An 18,492-nucleotide genomic window follows, 5' to 3' on the forward strand; every position below is an offset into this window, starting at 1 on the left:
GCTGAAAGAATGGCAACGTACGAGGGTCAGGAACACGCCTGGCCTATTCCATTAGATCTGCTGCTGACTGTAATGTAGACGATCACAATCTTACTCGATCGTCTGAAAGAGAAACTTCTCGCGATGGAGGTCGTCCGACATTGCTGCATGTCAACCCAGATCTTGCGGCTTTCTTCTCGACTGACAGGTCCGCAACTCCATCTGAGAACACATACAGAACCCTTGCGAGGTAAGGACCGGAAGGGATAGAGTAGCCGAAGCTGGAGGCAGATTATGGATATTTACGAATATTAGCGCCTTTCAAGAAATGGGAAATTCTGAAGTCCTAGAACAGTTGGCAACCCAGCTTTTAGAGGATGCTATGCATCCGCCTGGTAAATCCAATGGCGTCCCTCAAGAATATCTCGACAGTCTTGATAGAATTCCTCGGAAGAAGCTGAAGTCGGATGATACATGCGCAATTTGTAACACGGTATATTTAGAAGGTAGTCGAATCTTGCTGACTCGAAGGGACAATGGTCTGACATAGTGTAGACAAGTATCCGTTGGTAGTCAGGCTACCGTGTAATGATCTTCATCATTTTGACCTAGAATGCATCGGACCCTGGTTAAAACTGGTATGGAATTGCTCTATTATTATATATTATCACCACAAGTGCTAATGCCTATTTACAGCATGCGACGTGCCCTCTTTGTAGGAAGGACCTTCTTAAAAAGAAAGCAAATATAGTAGTGGAGGATGACGAGGAGACTTGGGACGATACGTTTGGTTAGTCTGAAGGCGAATATGTGTGTATAGAGGTGTAATAAAGCATTGACTGAATTGCGAAATTGACCGCGCTTGCGCGATTTGTTTACACACTTTCGGCAGGTGAATGGGCGAGACAACGTATGACACCAATCTACTGTCACAATTTCTAAATTCTGAATATATTCTTGCATGCGCCTGCAAGCGGTTATGGACTACTATAATCGCATGAATGACTTTGAAGGCCAACGATTTGAGTGTAAGCAGTACCATGGTTAAGCGGGATATCCAAAGTTACAATTATTGACAGTGCATTTCTTCCAGCTATTGTGGAGTGGTATTCGAATAACGAATCATCAAAGGATGCGTTTTGCTACCAATACCATTCCTGGTCTCTTGCTGTTGCTCGCCGACTATTTTCAACCGGATCTTATATGGCATGCATACGGTTCTGTCAACAACGTCTGGAACGGTCACCAAAGGATTTATTCTCGCCTCGTTTGACTCCTGCATACTGGTCCTCACGTGAATTGATATGCTCTTCTGTACGTGATAGTCGGATACCAGATTATTTTAAACTGTTTTATATGATGTGCGTCTTGAAGTGCTACTGTTTTCACAATTTCTAACCAGTCAGTTTAGATATCATTTTTATTCACATGCTAAATTGAAATGTTTTGCTATATCGTCAAGTGAAGCGGCGCATACTGTGATACTACTGCATTCTATTATCTCGAGAGTCGAACACGATGACAACTACATTGTCGATTTCACTGAAATCAAGAGGGAGGCTATTCTCTTTCGGCTTCAGTACCATTTGAAAAGCCTGACTGATTTTCTGGTGCGTCCTGAATGCTGACGTCGATTTCATCGTTATTAATAGATCCTTATAGCAATGTAGTATACTAAAATGGGACAAACAAAGAAATTTTCCAATCGGCATACTCGCCAGTTGCGAATTATCGACAGCAGGCAGCATCACATTCGACTACATCTACGAAGGCGCACGCGCAATGTACCACGCCATCACAAATAAAGTGTATTCGGCGGATTTGCTTGACGAATTCGTTCACGCAGCTTTTAGCACTAGTGTGACTACAAATGTCGTACTATCCGGAGATTCTGGGCATCAGCACAATATGATTTTCCCAGTATGTTGGAATGTGACTCGGATACAGGAGTCGATGGGGCTCGATGTAGTTGTCACATTTTGGAGAGCGAGGTTATGGCTAATGTGTGCGGCAGCCTATATCCATGAACGGAGATATGACTGCGCGATTTTCAAACTGGGTGCTGCCCAGAATAGCTTGGAGACAATCTGGAATATGCTAGAGACAGATCCCCAATGCGACAATGTGCCGAACAAACGCGCATCTCCTCAGACAGAATCATCTATGTATAAATCTAGAAGCACGCAGTGCGTAATATCTCATGGAGTTTTTGAAGAATTGGATTTGATTCTAACGACTGTCGATTTACGCCGGCAAAACATACTCGGAGAGACTGTGGATAAAGAATATATTCATTCGTTGGTTGTGAGGACTCAGAGCATCATGCAGAAATGCCAACTGCAGTTGCGGCGACGACTGGCTTGAGCAGGAAGAGCACCGAATTGAGAATGAGCAGAAGTCCGACATGGACGTTGCAGATAAGTCTTTGTGATGAGTAGTTTCCCCGTACGTAGTAGAGGTGCATGCCCAGAATAAATATTATGTCAATAATCGTACAAATGTTCAAATAGTCAGTAACGCACGACACCCATAATGTTAAACTCATTGTCCCTGATGTAGCAGCATAAATATTTCCCAGTATCTTTTTCGCCAAGCTACTAAAGCATTGCCATGTCTCTGTTGAACGCGTTCAATAGCTAGAGGATCATTCGAGGCCAGGTCCTCGTCATCTTGAATCGTAAAAACCCCAACAATGTCCCGATTAAGTTCTGCCATCGTTAGTATCTCGGTCAAATTAGAATTAGTGGAGGAGACGCCTTACCAAACTCAGCGCCTTTTCCCCTGTATTTAAGCAATGCGTTATTCACGATATCTAAACGGAAGCTGGTGCGATGCAGTAAGCCAAAAATAATACTTGGATCGACGCTGTATGCCTGCCTTAATTGATCTACTTCTTGATACAGCGATCGTTGATCGCTAATAGTCTTGTCCTTTAGCTCGCCATTACAACTCAAGTCTGAGCTTGCAAAGTCGAACAAATTATACTTCGGATCTGTAAATAACGGCAACCGGGTTTGAATGTGTTGCTCAAGCTCGTCATCAGAGTCATTGCCAAATTTATCCATTGAAAAAGTCTCTTCGTCAAAATCTGAAACAGTCTCTCCGTCGAAATCATTTTGTGGTCGATCATACTCAAACTCCACTTCAATCTCTGGAATATTTTCCGCATCATTCAATTTCCGGCGTTTAGTAGGGTGTCTTACTGGAGAAGACGCCAGCAGACTGGCATTCAGTCGGCTTGAGGTCTGATCTTTCAAACTCAAAGAAGGTAATTGTTTCCTTGACAACGGTTCAGATAACGGAGGCGAAAGCGATGGTGAAGTTTTCCTCTCTCTTAATAGATATTGGTTGTGGATAGTCTCTTCCTCTTCTGAATCTGACACATGTGAACGCTTGCGACTATGTTTTGATGAATGTGTCTTTATTGTTGTGTCCACCATCGCCATCGCTTTCCGGGCCAGTTCAATGCGTTCCTTAATTTGCTCGTCGTCCTCATCCAAAAAATGAGACTGAGATTGTTGGATAGTCTGCCATGGAATCACTCTCAGTGGACTTGACGCGGGCATCCGCACTTGCTGCCTAGGGAGGTTCCATGGAAGATGTCTGAAATCTTCAGTACATGCCTGGACTAGATACTAATCGGCCTAACTTACCTCTTTCCAGTGCTAGAAGCCTGGCTGCTCGAAGACAGCAGTGGCTGCTAATGCAAAATGATCGTTAGAAATACTTGACGCCAATTGAAAAATTTCGTGGTTTACCTTGCTAACTTCAGCTGCAGCCAGAATAAAGTTGTCTGAGTATTCACCGATATCGGCCTGTGAACTACCATCACCGCGTCCTTCTTCATCATCTTCGGGTCTGTTACAGCACAATCAGCAATACGACACTACTACGTTTCTTCGGGGGGGATGGTACACTTCAACAATTGCATATTCATGAAGATTCTCTAATATCCTTCCACTTAGAATGCAGTCGGTGATGAACGACGAATAGTATCTAAATAGTATTGGTTAGACCCGAACCAGGCATTCAAACTGATCAGCCGTACGCAATGTATCCCTTAAGTGACGGATCGTCAATTCGCAAATAATCTGAGATTACGAAGTCTGCGTCTTCCGGCTTAGTTGAACAGCTTCCTCCATAATTCTTCATGGAAATCGGCAATCAGTAACACAGTTACTCCCTTTCACGCAGGTGCCTTTACTCACTTCAACCAAGCGGATCAGATTTTGAGTGTCTCCTTGTGGTAGTCCCTTTGCGAAAAAGAATGACAACTGGTTGCCGTTGCGGTCGAGGAAGAGTTGCCTTGGCTTGGCCATCGTTTATCGCCTGTCGCCGATGTCGCCGCAGCGAATCAGTAATATTTGTTCAGTAGAGACGAGAATACTACTTGTGCCTATTAGTCCCTGATCCCATAGATTATTGCAACTGCTTACTCACTGCATTTAGTAATACAGAAATATCTGGATTGCCAACGGAGTGTTTTGGCGTTGGCGTTGCGTAAGTCTCCGAATAACTGAGGATTTGTCCTCTCGGAGTATTATCCCCATAATAATGGGTTGTCAACAACACATTAGCAGTAACGTTAAACGTTATATCATTAGCAGTAACGTTAAACGTTATATCTTAATGCCTGAAATATTACAACCCGCGTATAATCATAATTCCTCGCACAATCTTACGACTTCACAAGTTAAATATACTCGCGGACTATACCAAAACCCCCCCGATAATACATATAAAAAAATTGCCTACACATGTTAAACCAAACGCCCATATATATTTACACAAACCTTCAGTCTGCGGTAGATCGTTGACGACATGCCTGAGCCATAAAACACACTAATACAAATGATGCAAGCTCAACCGGTTACAATGCAACTTTTACACCTTTGAGATCTTATTTTTCTTCTAAATATACAATATGCGAATAATGTCCCCGTATTTTGGCTCTGCATTTTTCGCAGTCGGCACGGTATCCCATTGAATAAACAAGCTTTCTTCGTTTCTGCGGCGATTCGTTGTGTAATTGCATCTGCGGCTGTTCAATCTCTTGTGAAGTATTAGTCCGATCTGTCGTGTCATCGGATAAATCAATATCATCATTCTGCGTGCCTAAAAAACGAGCTTCTGGCTGTAATTCTGAACGCTGTATTCTCGATTTCGCAGACTTCAAAAGAGCAGTTGTTAGACAGCTTTCGCCGAATAATATTATACTAATAAACAATTTACCTGCTGTATCTCATAGTCTTCAATGATATTGCTACTAGAGGGCAAGTGACAACTTTCAATTGAACTTAACTCGTTGCGTTGCTCTCTAAAGCTAAACCACCCGCTAGAACCCACAACGTATGGATTACACGCACTCGCATCTAGCCTTGGAATCTTAATATTCGACTCCCGAACTGAACTATCGGAACCATCATCAATAGCATCTTGGTGTGAGGGAAATTGAAGATGTTGAAAATGCGAAACTTGTCCTTGGTGGATACTGTTCGGCTGATGCGGTATCGGCGAGAATCTCAGTTGCTTCTAAAAAGGCACAACGTTAACATCAAGCATTATAACAAATTAATCTCGCCAGTATTTACTTTGTTAGTGCCTCCATCGTCAGATAATTTTCGCTTCTGCTTCTGCCCCTGCGCCATAGGATATAGCGTGGACGAATATTGGTGTATCAGCTCCATCAACCTTCGTTGTCGCTGTGTATGATCTAGACTGACTGTCACGAACTGATTCGCCTGAAATACCAGCTCGACACTTCTTCAGTCACCAGACTATCTAGCAATGCCCTAGCAGTATGATGATAACCTATGCGTTGGAAATATGACGTGAAATGATCAAGGAAGATCTGAGTAGTCGTGCCAGCTTGCTCTGTTGTGCCGAGAGGTCGATTTGGAAGCCTCTAGTTGTACCTTTTCCCATAATCGAATCTAGGTCAGCTTTAATTACTAGTAGGTTTAGTGCCCGAAGAGCTGACCCGCGATTTTGTGCCCAACAGTTCCCAGCACAGCTTGCCGCTCACCACGACGGAAAAGTCCCAATTGTCAAACCTTCCCGATGAACTCGAGATAGATTTGATCCAATTCTTGCAAGTCGAGAATTTTCGAACCGTGGTTTTCACACAATCCAGAAAACGACGCAGCATCGGTTTGCATTAGGACAGAATGGTTTGGATTCCATTTTGGTCCAAAAAAGAGGAGGCTAAGCCTTCTGCGCCGGTAGGTAAAGTTTTCAATGTTCTGAATTTGATACTTTGCTCACCACAGACCATCCCTTTTATTTAATTCCCTCGACTATTATTAACAATTACTCTAGGCTTCAGATATCGCAGCAAAATGTCCCGTAGATCACAGCAAATTTACAAAGAAATCGCAAGGACCAGCAAAATGTCCTGTGGACCACGACGTGCTTGATCCGACAACAAACATGCCATACAACTTGTCTGCGACGAATAAGGTTCCTGGACAGAAACTCGACTTGCCCACTGAGCGGACGTTATCTTCGATTCCTCGTGGCGACGAGGAATCGGCTGGAGTGTGGGAGTACCCGAGCCCGCAGCAAATGCTCAACGCCATTGTGCGCAAGGGGCATATAGATACGCCGGAGGCGGATGTGCCGGCCATGGTTGACGTGCACAATTTTTTGAACGAGGGAGCATGGTCGGAGATATTGAAATGGGAGAAGAAGTATATGGATGAATCAGGGCAAGAGCCACGTCTGTTGAAATTCACTGGTCGACCAAACGAGCCGTCTCCTCGGGCGAGAATGCTGCAATTAATGGGTTCCATATATCCCAGCAAGTACGGTGGACCGCCACCGTTTGATCGACATGACTGGACGGTCCTAAGATACAATATGGCAGGCGAGAAGAAAGAAGTCCGATATGTCATTGACTACTACGCAGGTCCATCAGAAGACGGATTTCCGACGTTTTTCTTGGATGTCCGACCGGCGCTTGATTCGTTTGAGAGCGTGCGTGATAGGTCAGAGTTGTGGAGTAAGTCAGTTTGGGAGAAGGCCTTGGGCCAAGGCGGGAGGCAGGAGTAGGATGAAAAGCATTTCATGAATTACTGGTTTCACGCAATTTGGGAGTATATTGTACATTAAATACGGAATCTCAGTCCTCTTTTGTAATATTAACGCAGGAGACTCGGCTCATATTATATATAATACTGATCATTATCGCTGTTGTTGCGACAGTGGAGATTAGGTCGATACTTATCGAAAGCTGGCGCCTAGTACCAGTCGAAAGCCGAAAACTTCATATTCATTAAACCTTATTAAACCAATGCCAATTTCCCTGGATATCTGAAGAGCTAAATATTGTCAGATTCTGCAGTTATTACAGCCATAGCTTGCAGCCAATTTCCTGACGAATCGATATAAGTGCGCGACCCGAAACTGCTTCAACGTGCCCAACCAATTACCATACCCTAGCCAACTAAGCTTTACTCCCACTTACGCCAGAAACGTGAAAACGTTTACTGTGCGTGCGGCTGCTTTACGAAGTTGCAATTGCGGCGCCAGGCAAGTCGGCGCAACGAAATATTCGCAGAGCTGACAAGTAACCTGCCAAACAGGCGCGAGTATTATACAGAGTGTCGAAAACTGTGGATTGCAATTAGGATAGACGGCGTTTGACGCTATAGGTAGGGGTTAGATTTTTTTTTATCGTCTGGAACAAATTGGATAGAATTGGGTGCAGGTAAGGTCATCAACGTTTGATTCCCGGAGGTGTTTTGTATGACTTGGGGATTAGTTCTTCCAAATCAACTGTATGGGATGATTGGGGCGTGCATTGATATGCGGCAAAGGGTACTGGAGGGCTGGCGAGGTGGGTATTGGTTTTCTGATTAAACGCTGACGTGTTCCAGCGAATAGTGACATCAGACTACTTCCTACCATTGCGCACATTCATCATAATCCTCGGATAACATAATACTCATAATGGGTTAGTTTCATGGTACCATTTGGTGAAGTTTTGGGATCGCACCAGCTAACTCTTGGAACGTCGGTGCAGGTCAAGTACTTGGCAGAGTTTTATCAAAACTTTGGGGCGGCGATAAAGAGATCCGAATTCTGATTTTGGGACTGGACGGTGCTGGAAAAACTACGATTTTATATCGGTTGCAGGTGGGTTTCATATGTGTGTGCTATTGGAATTGTGTGCCTGATTGTGGTGTAGATTGGCGAAGTTATCACGACTGTGCCAAGTAGGTTCAGATATTGGTTTAGTTTTCGGACGAATTAGATGCGGAATGACTAATGGGCACAAATAGCTATCGGATTCAATGTTGAGACATTAACATACAAGAACCTGAAATTCAATGTTTGGGTATGGAAATTAAAATTGAGAGACTTAGATTATAAATGCTGACAACAGATGACAGGATTTGGGGGGACAGACCAGCATACGACCATACTGGCGATGCTACTATGCGAATACCGCGGCTGTAATGATTATTTTCTTAAACGTACGACATACCATTGCTAATTGGTTGTAGGTGATATTTGTTGTGGACGCGACCGATCGAGATAGGATCAACACATGCAAAGAAGAATTAAAAGAGATGCTGAATGAAGAAGAGCTAGCAGATTCTGCTCTGTTAGTATTTGCAAATAAGCAGGATCAGGTCGGTAATGTTTTCCAAGTTCAAGTAGAAGGTTGGCTAATTGATATCAGCCTGGGGCTATGACGGCGCCCGAAGTTTCACAAACTTTGGGATTAGTGGGAATGAAGGACCGAAGTTGGAGTATAGTCGCATGTAGTGCGATCAAAGGAGAAGGCTTGACGGAGGGTCTAGATTGGTATGCACATTTATCTCAGATTTGGATATATTGTATTATATGCTAACATTGCTACAGGCTTGTGGAAGTAATTAAAGAGGAGCAACTGTAAATGAAGTACAATTTAGAATGTTTACTGTGCTTGTGGTCATAATGTGCGATATGTATGAAGAGTCTATTTTTTTGTTGAGATGCATCTGTCATCAGGTTAATTATATTATCATTTTCACTTCGACTCTATGAACGAGAGCTCACAGCACGCTAGCTGTATGCTAAGACAATATGGCTCCACGTCTCGTGAGATGTGCAGGTGCTGCGTGATAATCGGTTAACTAATTGTTGCGTTATTTATTCGATACTTTCATTGGATGGTGCATTTCGACGGCTGTAAGCCCTACAGTCTTGTGAACAACCTATTGGGATCATTGGTCGTCTAGGTGACAGTGTCTAGACAATTGATACTCCGGATACTGGATGTTTTACGGAAGAGAATGATAAGGAGGCTGCATTAGATTTCTCTCATCCTCGTTCACTGTGCCACAGCGATGACCCTAACTGGCTGCCATCTAGACATATTATTAGTGACGTGAAAGTAATTGGCGTGGCCCAAGACCTTTAGAGTGTGCCGACTACGAATCTTGCTTGCACTTGGATGTGGTCATGGGACCATAGCTAGTAGAAGACCATTTTAGATATCCACCGCCCTATGCTGGATGAACAGGCGATTATGAAAAAAACTGGATCAGCAGGCGAGACGGGTATAAGGATCATGTCAGGAAAAATAATATTAGTCAGTCCTAGACGGCCAACTGGCCAATCCAGAGCGGTACAATTTCCAATCACCAGAAAAGATAGACCGCAGCCACGATCTGGAAAGCAAAGATTGGGCCCAACTTTCCATTACTAAGGTGGAGGATGGTCGAGATGCGAATGACGTCACCACTGATACTCTCAGTACGGCGGCCACCTTTGAAAATATGTTGCTGGCTGACGGTAAAACAATTTAATATCCAGTTACTGCTAGAAATTTAATTAGACTAGCAGGTTCTTTGTGACTTTGATAGGGTGTATCCTGTAATGTGGTCGTAAGTCATGTGCGATCTTAGTTATCACACTGCAAGACCCTGAAAAGCCGCAGCGACCGCATTAAGATCAACGTGGAGGCGCCGTTTACGTTTACCGACGTCACTCGTCACCCAACATCAAGTTCTCGAGTAATCATCTGCCTAACCGCATAAGTCTTCACCTCGCGCTGACGAATCTGCGTAGTCTGAGTTCCTCGTTCTAGCCCGATCTGCCTGTTGGGTGTATTGGTCAACGCCTGTTCTATACTCGCAGGCGAGTCATATAATTCACATGGATACATATATATAGACATGTGTAGACCACTGCCTCTACCTCAGTTGCCCTCTAGTATTGATCTAGTTTACATCGACTATATCTACTGAATTCAATTAAACCATCATAATGGCTCCCACTGCTGTGGTAAGTATTGCTCGTCCACGTTCATTCAAGCGGTGTCTAATACCAATCATAGCCACAGACCCCGGCTGCCCACACTCAATCCGCAGCAGGTGAAGTCTACACTATTTCGAACGGTTGCCCGGTCCTCAACCCTCGCGCCTCCAAGCGAGTCGGCGCCGATGGGCCCTTGCTTCTAGAGGATTTTCACTTGATGGATCTTCTCGCCCACTTTGACAGAGAGCGAATCCCAGAACGTGTCGTCCATGCTAAAGGCGCCGGAGCATATGGTACCTTCGAGGTCACTCACGACATTTCCGACCTAACATGCGCAAACTTCCTCAGCGAAGTCGGTAAGAAAACCAAGACCTTTACTCGCTTCTCCACTGTAGGTGGCGAGCGCGCGTCCCCTGATTCTGCCCGCGACCCGCGCGGTTTCGCAACCAAGTTGTACACAGAAGACGGTCTGCTCGACTGGGTATTCAACAACACCCCCGTCTTCTTTATCCGCGACCCGAGTAAATTCCCGCTGTTCATTCACACTCAGAAGCGCGATCCGCAGACCAACTTGAAGGATGCGACCATGTATTGGGACTATCTCTCCACCAACCAGGAATCTATCCACCAAGTCATGACGCTCTTCAGTGACAGAGGAACGCCGTACGGATACCGTTTCATGCATGGATTCTCTGGACACACGTTCAAATTCGCCAGAGCTGACGGCGCCTTCGTGTACGTCCAGATCCACTTGATCTCCGACCAAGGCATCAAGAACTTTGAGAACGACGAGGCGATCAAGGTCGCTGGCGAGAACCCTGACTTTGCTACGAAGGACCTCTTCGATGCAATCGAAAAGCACGAGTACCCGTCCTGGACTGCGTACGTGCAGACTATGACGCCCGAGCAGGCGGAGAAGTTCAAGTACAGCATTTTCGATCTGACAAAAGTCTGGCCGCACAGCGACTTCCCGCTCCGCAGATTCGGCAAGCTCACACTGAACAAGAACCCTGACAACTACTTTGCCGAAGTGGAGCAGGCCGCGTTCTCCCCCTCGCATCTTGTCCCCGGTATTGAGGCTTCCGCAGATCCCGTCTTACAGTCCAGACTATTTTCCTACAACGACACTCACCGCCACCGGTTGGGTGTGAATTACCTCCAGATCCCAGTCAATTGCCCCCTAAAGTCATGGAACCCATTCGAACGCGATGGTGGAATGCGTGTCGACGGCAACTACGGGAAGTTCCCTAACTACCAAAGCTCCTTCGCTCCCATGCGCTACAAGCGCGGCTGGTTCACGTCCGAGCATGAACAGTGGGTCGGCAAGGCTCTGGACTTTTCACCTGAAGTCACCGAGGTCGATTATGAGCAGGCGCGTGGATTGTGGCACGTACTCGGCAAAACGCCTGGACAGCAAGAGAACTTCGTGTACAACGTTGCCTCGCATTTATCAAATGCAAATCGGCAGGTCCAGGAGCAGACGTTCCACATGTTTTCGCGTGTCGACAGTAGACTCGGAGATCGCATTCGGGATCGGACTACGAAAATGCCGAAGAAGCAGAGGTAAGATGAGTCTATAGTCGTTACTGGGTTGAGAATTTGGTGGAATTGGTGTTCAGGGATCAGTATTATCGGCTTTGTAATTAGTTTATCAAAACGAAATCAGATGTTTCAATATCAAATTTGACTTGGGTTCTTACGAAGCGTCCACGACAGTATACTCACTTTCTAGAGTACTGATTATCATACGATTCCTTATGATTCTTCATTTACATACATCTCGTACCATGAAGTATATAAATCATAAATGCTCAAATAATGACAAAACAATACACTTTTAAACAACTCTGCGCTGACTCACAGCACCTTGTTCACCTGTACTTCCAACTGTCAATAAGCTGGACAGCCTTATCCGACAACGCCAACGCCAAGTTCTGCAGTCTCGAGTACTCTACTCCAGGAATAAACGCGATCGCGTTTGTCTTCTGGTCTAGAGCGGCTGCGACGTCATTATTCGAGATCATCTTGCTGACTAGAGCCGTCGCTTTGCCCTCTGACATGTCGAACATGCTCGCCAACGAAGGGACGGACAACGTCTCGTAAAATTGTCCGTACGTGAACAGATACGTTCGCAGACCCTCGTCTTGGATCTTCTCATCGAGCATCTCCTTTATCTTGTCCGTACCCGGAATCAAATCCCAGATCTTAATTGCCCGGATAAGTTCCCGCGCCTTGGCCCAGTCGCCTGTAGCAAGTGCCTTGGACGCCTGCATGATGTGATCCCGCGTGTTCTCTGGGGGACCAGTGAACACTTGCCGCTCGTGGTAATCCAGCATTCTGCGGAATGGTTTTGAGATCGTTTTCTTCTTGGCGTCGGGGGACGAGCCGGACTGCGCCATGAACGGGATCTCCAGCAACATCGAGCTCGTAAGGTAGACACATTCGAGAAGCTCAAGGTTGATGTGCATGTGGAATGGAATCTGGCGCTGCCGCTCAATCTTCTCCTGCTCGGGACTGGTCTGCGCGTATCGCTGCATCTGGATGCCCTGCGCCAAAAGCTCCTTTACACGGCCCGTACCACAGATCTCCTGCAGAGCCTGCTGACTCTCAGAAATCATTCCCTCGCGGAAAGCGCAGAGACCGACTTGGACAAGCGTCCGATTGTAGAGGATCTGAGTTGAGATATCGGCAGTGTGAATGGTCGCCTGGAGATGAGACATAAGAAGGAGGTCACGGGCATGGAAGTATCTGTTGTGCAGAGCGTGGTGGTAAACGTGGCATAACATAGCCCGGGTTCGGAACAGACGGTTGTCCTGATTGTACAGTTTCACGCAAATAGCATTAATCAAACTAGAAGCGTCTTCATCCTCGCTGTAAGTAGTGATTTCAGACTCCAAGCTGCTTGGGAGAGTGGACCACGTCAACTTCTCAACGCTCAAAACGAGCTGCTCAGGCTTGTAGTACAAAAGCTCCAGGCGTCTGACGAGCACTCGGCTCACGCTAGGATCTAGCTTGGCTCTTTCAAAGTACACTTGACTGCGGATAATTGTGCTGTAAAGGACAGATTCCTCCTTCAGCCGGTCAATATACTCTGGCGTGTGAGGATCAATGTTCTGCAGAGATCGAGTGAATTCGTCGTCTAGTCGCTCAACAAGTGAGATGACGCTACCGAAAATCTTCAATGGCTTGCTGTCGCTAGGAACGGGTTCCTCTCCATCCTCGTCAATATCTTCGGCGTCTTCTTGAACGATATACAATGGGTTCTGTTCCAAGATCTCCAACAGCTTGACAATCTCCTCTTGAGCACTGATTGGTGGTTAGTGAAATTATACTTCCAATTCGCGTCGTAGACAACTTACGATTTCCATTGGTTCACCGGCATGAAGGACCCAGTTGACGTAGTCAGATCAAATCGAGTAGCGATAAGAACGAGTAACACACGGATCTTTTGATAGATGGTGGCAGCAACATCAAGCATTTTCTCCATATTCCGGATCTGCTCTGCCCTGTCGGTGTTCTTCTTTCCTCGGGCCTCCAAGATAGTTCTCAACTGCTTGAAAATACTTTCAGGAGTGATTGTGATTGTTCGTCCGCCACGTCCTATGGTAGAGAACGCAGCATCGCTGATGTCCTCAGCAGCAGCAGCAGCGCCAAGTCGAATCGCCGCAGCAGCAGCTTCGAACTCGGCGCCCTTTCTCGTCTTCACCTGCGAAACAGTCTCAAGTATCTCCTCAACTTCAAGCAAGAATGCATCAGGATCGGCGCGGAACTTGGCAATGAGATCTTCGTATTGTCGATTATTCTTTTTTATACGCTGCTTGATCGAATTTAATGCACGTGCATTGGTGGCATTCATCTTTTTCTTCGTGTCCTTTTCGGTCTTGACGGTCTCATTCATGAAATCCTCCAATTCAGCGATGGCTTTGATATACAACTTTGGAGTATCCCCCTGCTGGGTAGCCTTCGCTATGATCTTATTCAACTTGTCAAATTCTAAAAATCAGGATGGTCAGCGCTCGCCGTCAATCTCAGTTAATCAACATCACATACCATTGGAAATGTGTACCCAATCATTGATCTTCTTCGCATTTTCAATAGTTCGAATAATTGCATCAATTTCCTCCAACCGCTTATCCTTAGCACTCTTGACTACTCGCTTCGATTCATCCTCCTCACTTTCGTCGCTCTCCTCTCCGCGCAAGAATCGCGACGCGCTCCCCTTTGCGCCGGCCTTCAAGAAGCCACGCGCATCGTCTTCGTCTGAGGATTCAATCTCACTCTCATCTTCTTCCGTGGATTCATCTTCTTCTTCGGATAACTCCTCTTCGGATTTCTCCTCCTCGGATTCAGAGTACAACTCCTCTTCGGAGGACTCAGTTTCACTGTCGGACGAGCCGCCGGCGAAAAATCGAGACATAGTGGATTCCGAATAAAGCAGTCTAATTGACGATATTTCAAATCTAATGCGGGATATTTATGTCGACGCTGACTTCCCGCGAAATTGCCGTGTGGTAGTGGTACGTGAGGGTCGTCTTTCTTAAATTCTACTTTCAACAAAAATTTTCTAAGCGCGGTTCGGGTTACAGGGGGATAGGGTTTTCAGCTAGAATGCACTGTGATACGAAATACGATGCACTGCGCATGAACGCGTAAATTTCGGCATATTGTGTCACAGTACAGAACAGGCAACACAAGAAAAATCGAATCACAGCTCTAACCTTGTCGATTGGAGCCACTAGTCAAAATAGCTGTATTCTAAGCGATATATTCCGTTGCTCATAATGCTGAAAAAACTGTACAAAAGTCAAGGTATGAACAAAACCATTCTCTCAGTCACATCGCTATCGCCTTCCCATCAAATCTTCACAAAATTATCACCAGATGTATGATCCCAAACAACGCACTAGCAAAATCATGAAATACGCCGTCATATCAAAACCATTGAAATCCTTAAATCTGCCCGCCGACGCCGCAAACTACCAGTCATTAATAAACAACGTGTAAGCACCAGGTTGTCAAGCAAGCAAGACTATATATTTCGGCCATAACTATTACTTATGACCAATAACTGGTGGAAAGCCCATCTTCCAGATTCCGTATGATATCTCCGTGGCGATACTGCTGAGCATTACTTCGTCGCCGACTTCTTGCGCCGCCAGTTTTGGCATCCTCGTCATTCATCTCAGATATTTCTGGAGGAGGAAAGTACGCCGGACTTGGTTGCGCTCTAATGGCTTGAGCGGGGTCAATGAGATTTCCAACTCGCTGCAATTTAGGTGGGATAGGATCAACTTGCCCGATAGTGACAGCCCTCGGCCGACCGGATCGCGAAGAAGTTTGGGCCATCGTTGTTGAGCTCGTAGCTGCGAACATTCCTTGATGTGGAGGATATGGATTAGAAGTCACCGTAGTATTAGACGAATTCGTGCTATACTGTGGGGGTGCATAATACGACGGGGCTTCGATGTGCTGCGATGTTTGCAAGTGCGGTTGCTGTTGCATCTGAATCTTATTATTTGGCTGCGCGTATCCATAATTTTGAGAAGGTTGTCCTTGTTGCATCGAATTTGCACTACCTTCTTCTCGAATTTGCTCTTTATGCAAATTATGATGCGAATTTGTGACGTTGTCGGTCTGTCCAGTTGCTTGTGTAGCATACTTTGAATTCGCAATGAATGGATGCATTTTGGCCTGCTGTGGCGTCCACCGTTCCAAAGGATTGAGGTTCAGCAGACCTTTTACAAAATCTATAAAGGACTCCCGGTTTTGCATTTCTACGGTAAGCGTAAGCATAATAAACTTCCACAAATTCCTATCGTAGCATACCTTTTTCTATCTCCACTGGTTTCATGTTTCGTTTTGGCATTGGATATGTTCTCACTATATCTGCTAAATTCGAAGCAGCGAAATAACGCTTGCTCGGCTGCTCATTGGTCTTGTGTTCCCGTGAATATTTCTCCATACTTTTCAGTCGGTAGGACTTTTCTCCGTATTCTGTCGTCACTTTTTCGAAAAATTCGGGAGCTTGTTTGCCCATTTCCATCATCCACGACGGCGGCATTCTGTAAAATTGGTTTAGTCTATTGTATTGACGTCTCTGCCAACAAATATGTGTATTACGTACCCTAACATCTCAACTATCCGCGATATTTGATTGTATTCGGAGCTTCCAGGAAAAAGGGGTAGGCCCAGAAATAATTCCGCCACAATGCACCCCAAAGACCATATATCGATAGACGATGAATATCTAAGAAAACCATTCAGCAGGTGATTCTGACAGGTGAGCAGTCTAAATTCAACAACTTACGGGAGCCCTAGGATCACCTCAGGTGATCGATAAAATCGTGATTGGATGTACGTATAGACAGTTTGTCGTTCATGGCAAGCGGACCCGAAGTCTATGATCTTAATGACGGGACTCTCCAGACTGCCACATCGGTTAGGCCCGCAATAACATAGACGCCAACATCAACTCACTTCTTTAGCAAAATATTCTCCGGCTTTAGATCGCAGTGTATCAATTTTGCCTCTTTCAAGACGCACATAGCATCCAAGAGCTGTTGAGCAAATACTCTTACTAAATTCGTGCTCAAGCCTCGGAACTGATTTTGCTTAATCAAATCGTACAGATTGCTGGACAACAGTTCGAATACGAGACACAAATGCTCTCTATGTATAAACTTGTCTAGTAGTCTGAGCAAGTGATGTTCGTCGTCCTTGTCAACAGCCGAGTTAAGCTAAATGAAGTCTATCAGTATTGTGCGCGTAATGCATGCAGTCTGTATCACCCTCACATGTTCCAGTATAGAAACTTCCATCATGCTCTGATTAAAATATGCCGGTTTATTTTTAATCACCTTAACTGCCACAACTTCCTGGGTCTTCAAATTCTGGCATTTCACGACCTGACCAAAGGTACCCTGGCCCAGGATATCTAAGATAAGGTACTTTTGTTGATCTTTGCCGCCGCCAAGAATATCATTGACGTAGAGTATGTAGTCGCTATCATCATTATCATAGCCATTGTTCTTACTTCCTTTGCTCGGCTTCGTGAGGACCCTCCGTGGATTTCTAGATGATTCATATTTAAAAGCCGGGTTGCAGATTCTATATGTAGCTGGTATATGGATGGTGAGCGCTTGCAATGGCTACGTTGAGAAAGATATGTCAGAATCTGTTAAAAAATAGAATGAAATCGACACATACACTCATAAACCCACCATCAGGATTAGCACGTCTATAGTGAGGCTGAGAATTTTTCTTGGGGCCCAAATCTGCTCCTGATCGAACTTTGACGAATGATGGAGCTGGAGAAGGCATAGCCAATTGCTGCAACACCTGTTGTTGGCTGCCATTTGCCAACGCGGATGACATAAGGACGGCTGTAGATGCTCGACGGCCACTTGAATCGACATTCAATGATTGAAATTGATTTACTGGAGAAGTTGAATGAAAAAACACTGTTAGATAAAGAAGAAAGAGAAAAAGATATTAAGATATTGTCACAGCTTTTCACAAATTTATAGTAAACATACCCAATGACGCTCTCCCTGGAGAAGTCCCTAATTGTGTCAGATGATATGCTGGCCCCTGATTTATTGTGGAATGCAGAGGAGACAAATTCAGCTGTGAGTAATATTGCGTTGGAGAATACTGCACTGGTGTGGTGGTGCCATATTGTGATCTGTACGTTGGCGGCAATGAAACTGTATTAACTGTCGAGGGTGAATACCCCGACATTCCTGGAGTAGCTGATGCATACGGCGAGGTCGAAATCGAGCTATATGACGGTGGTGTCAACTGTGGCACTATGGGACTGACGTTATGCATAGGCGAATAATTGCGGAATTCCCGTGATCGGCTACGAGGGCTATCTATAATGGCGGGATCTGAACCAGGAGAAATATACATCGAGTGCGTACTCGGCTGACCCTGAGATAGATCCTGATCGTGAAGAATCAAGTGCTGAAGCTGAGGCTGACTGGTGAGTGGCAATAAGGACTGCTGACCATTGCCATGAGATCTTCGACTTTGAAACTGAGACACTTTGTAGTCCATTTCGAATCTCGGTGACAGCTCCAAAATCAATGCGAAGTATCTCGTAAACCGCGCAAAATTGAATTATCGTTCACACGAAGGGCTTGGAAGTTTCATCTGAATCAAAGCGCGTTGCTAAACTAGAAACGAAATACAAATATATGGATCCTTCTGGGTAGTCGTTAGAGAGATTCATTTTGATATTAGACCGTTCAAAGCAAATTGTTT

At 45.3% G+C, this 18,492-nt stretch overlaps 9 protein-coding genes across 9 annotated transcripts; 5 read left to right on the forward strand and 4 right to left on the reverse strand.

Annotated features, from left to right (window-relative positions):
- Window positions 1-307: 307 nt before the first annotated feature.
- V1513DRAFT_459253 (uncharacterized protein) lies at window positions 308-774 on the forward strand (the record flags this gene model as incomplete). The annotated part of the gene is made up of 3 exons (XM_066899744.1): window positions 308-485; window positions 535-617; window positions 676-774. The coding sequence occupies 3 exons, from the start codon at window positions 308-310 to the stop codon at window positions 772-774; spliced, it is 360 nt and encodes a 119-aa protein (XP_066752699.1).
- A 166-nt stretch (window positions 775-940) lies between these two features.
- Window positions 941-2,343, forward strand: V1513DRAFT_381305 (uncharacterized protein; the record flags this gene model as incomplete). Its single annotated transcript, XM_066895063.1, has 4 exons — window positions 941-1,007; window positions 1,073-1,340; window positions 1,391-1,589; window positions 1,642-2,343. 4 exons carry the CDS (start codon window positions 941-943, stop codon window positions 2,341-2,343), a joined length of 1,236 nt encoding a protein of 411 aa, XP_066752700.1.
- Window positions 2,344-2,520: 177 nt separating this feature from the next.
- V1513DRAFT_381260 (uncharacterized protein) lies at window positions 2,521-3,419 on the reverse strand (the record flags this gene model as incomplete). Its single annotated transcript, XM_066895060.1, has 2 exons — window positions 2,521-2,687; window positions 2,741-3,419. The coding sequence occupies 2 exons, from the start codon at window positions 3,417-3,419 to the stop codon at window positions 2,521-2,523; spliced, it is 846 nt and encodes a 281-aa protein (XP_066752701.1).
- Window positions 3,420-4,811: 1,392 nt separating this feature from the next.
- Window positions 4,812-5,794, reverse strand: V1513DRAFT_128669 (uncharacterized protein). Its single transcript, XM_066894177.1, has 4 exons — window positions 5,571-5,794; window positions 5,212-5,511; window positions 5,095-5,149; window positions 4,812-5,031 (listed from the first exon to the last, which is right to left on the reverse strand). The coding sequence occupies exons 1-4, from the start codon at window positions 5,664-5,666 to the stop codon at window positions 4,880-4,882; spliced, it is 603 nt and encodes a 200-aa protein (XP_066752702.1). The 5' UTR covers window positions 5,667-5,794; the 3' UTR covers window positions 4,812-4,879.
- A 243-nt stretch (window positions 5,795-6,037) lies between these two features.
- V1513DRAFT_401776 (cytochrome c/c1 heme-lyase) lies at window positions 6,038-7,142 on the forward strand. The gene is made up of 2 exons (XM_066895514.1): window positions 6,038-6,200; window positions 6,298-7,142. Exons 1-2 carry the CDS (start codon window positions 6,147-6,149, stop codon window positions 7,027-7,029), a joined length of 786 nt encoding a protein of 261 aa, XP_066752703.1. The 5' UTR covers window positions 6,038-6,146; the 3' UTR covers window positions 7,030-7,142.
- Window positions 7,143-7,522: 380 nt separating this feature from the next.
- V1513DRAFT_128757 (ADP-ribosylation factor family-domain-containing protein) lies at window positions 7,523-9,178 on the forward strand. The gene is made up of 9 exons (XM_066894178.1): window positions 7,523-7,687; window positions 7,864-7,933; window positions 8,003-8,115; window positions 8,168-8,195; window positions 8,262-8,317; window positions 8,373-8,435; window positions 8,487-8,615; window positions 8,666-8,790; window positions 8,848-9,178. Exons 2-9 carry the CDS (start codon window positions 7,930-7,932, stop codon window positions 8,879-8,881), a joined length of 552 nt encoding a protein of 183 aa, XP_066752704.1. The 5' UTR covers window positions 7,523-7,687; window positions 7,864-7,929; the 3' UTR covers window positions 8,882-9,178.
- Window positions 9,179-9,933: 755 nt separating this feature from the next.
- V1513DRAFT_416677 (catalase-like domain-containing protein) lies at window positions 9,934-11,926 on the forward strand. The gene is made up of 2 exons (XM_066895850.1): window positions 9,934-10,254; window positions 10,307-11,926. Exons 1-2 carry the CDS (start codon window positions 10,237-10,239, stop codon window positions 11,792-11,794), a joined length of 1,506 nt encoding a protein of 501 aa, XP_066752705.1. The 5' UTR covers window positions 9,934-10,236; the 3' UTR covers window positions 11,795-11,926.
- On the reverse strand, window positions 11,892-14,753 carry V1513DRAFT_416680 (eukaryotic translation initiation factor 3 subunit 8 N-terminus-domain-containing protein). The gene is made up of 3 exons (XM_066895851.1): window positions 14,278-14,753; window positions 13,587-14,220; window positions 11,892-13,533 (listed from the first exon to the last, which is right to left on the reverse strand). Exons 1-3 carry the CDS (start codon window positions 14,642-14,644, stop codon window positions 12,099-12,101), a joined length of 2,436 nt encoding a protein of 811 aa, XP_066752706.1. The 5' UTR covers window positions 14,645-14,753; the 3' UTR covers window positions 11,892-12,098.
- Window positions 14,754-15,282: 529 nt separating this feature from the next.
- V1513DRAFT_381472 (kinase-like domain-containing protein) lies at window positions 15,283-17,547 on the reverse strand (the record flags this gene model as incomplete). The annotated part of the gene is made up of 7 exons (XM_066895071.1): window positions 15,283-16,001; window positions 16,054-16,289; window positions 16,352-16,474; window positions 16,535-16,654; window positions 16,705-16,964; window positions 17,022-17,375; window positions 17,434-17,547. The coding sequence occupies 7 exons, from the start codon at window positions 17,545-17,547 to the stop codon at window positions 15,283-15,285; spliced, it is 1,926 nt and encodes a 641-aa protein (XP_066752707.1).
- Window positions 17,548-18,492: the final 945 nt, after the last annotated feature.

Source organism: Lipomyces chichibuensis, assembly GCF_038497645.1.
Source record: "Lipomyces chichibuensis strain CBS 12929 unplaced genomic scaffold V1513scaffold_23, whole genome shotgun sequence".
NCBI lineage: Eukaryota > Fungi > Ascomycota > Lipomycetes > Lipomycetales > Lipomycetaceae > Lipomyces > Lipomyces chichibuensis.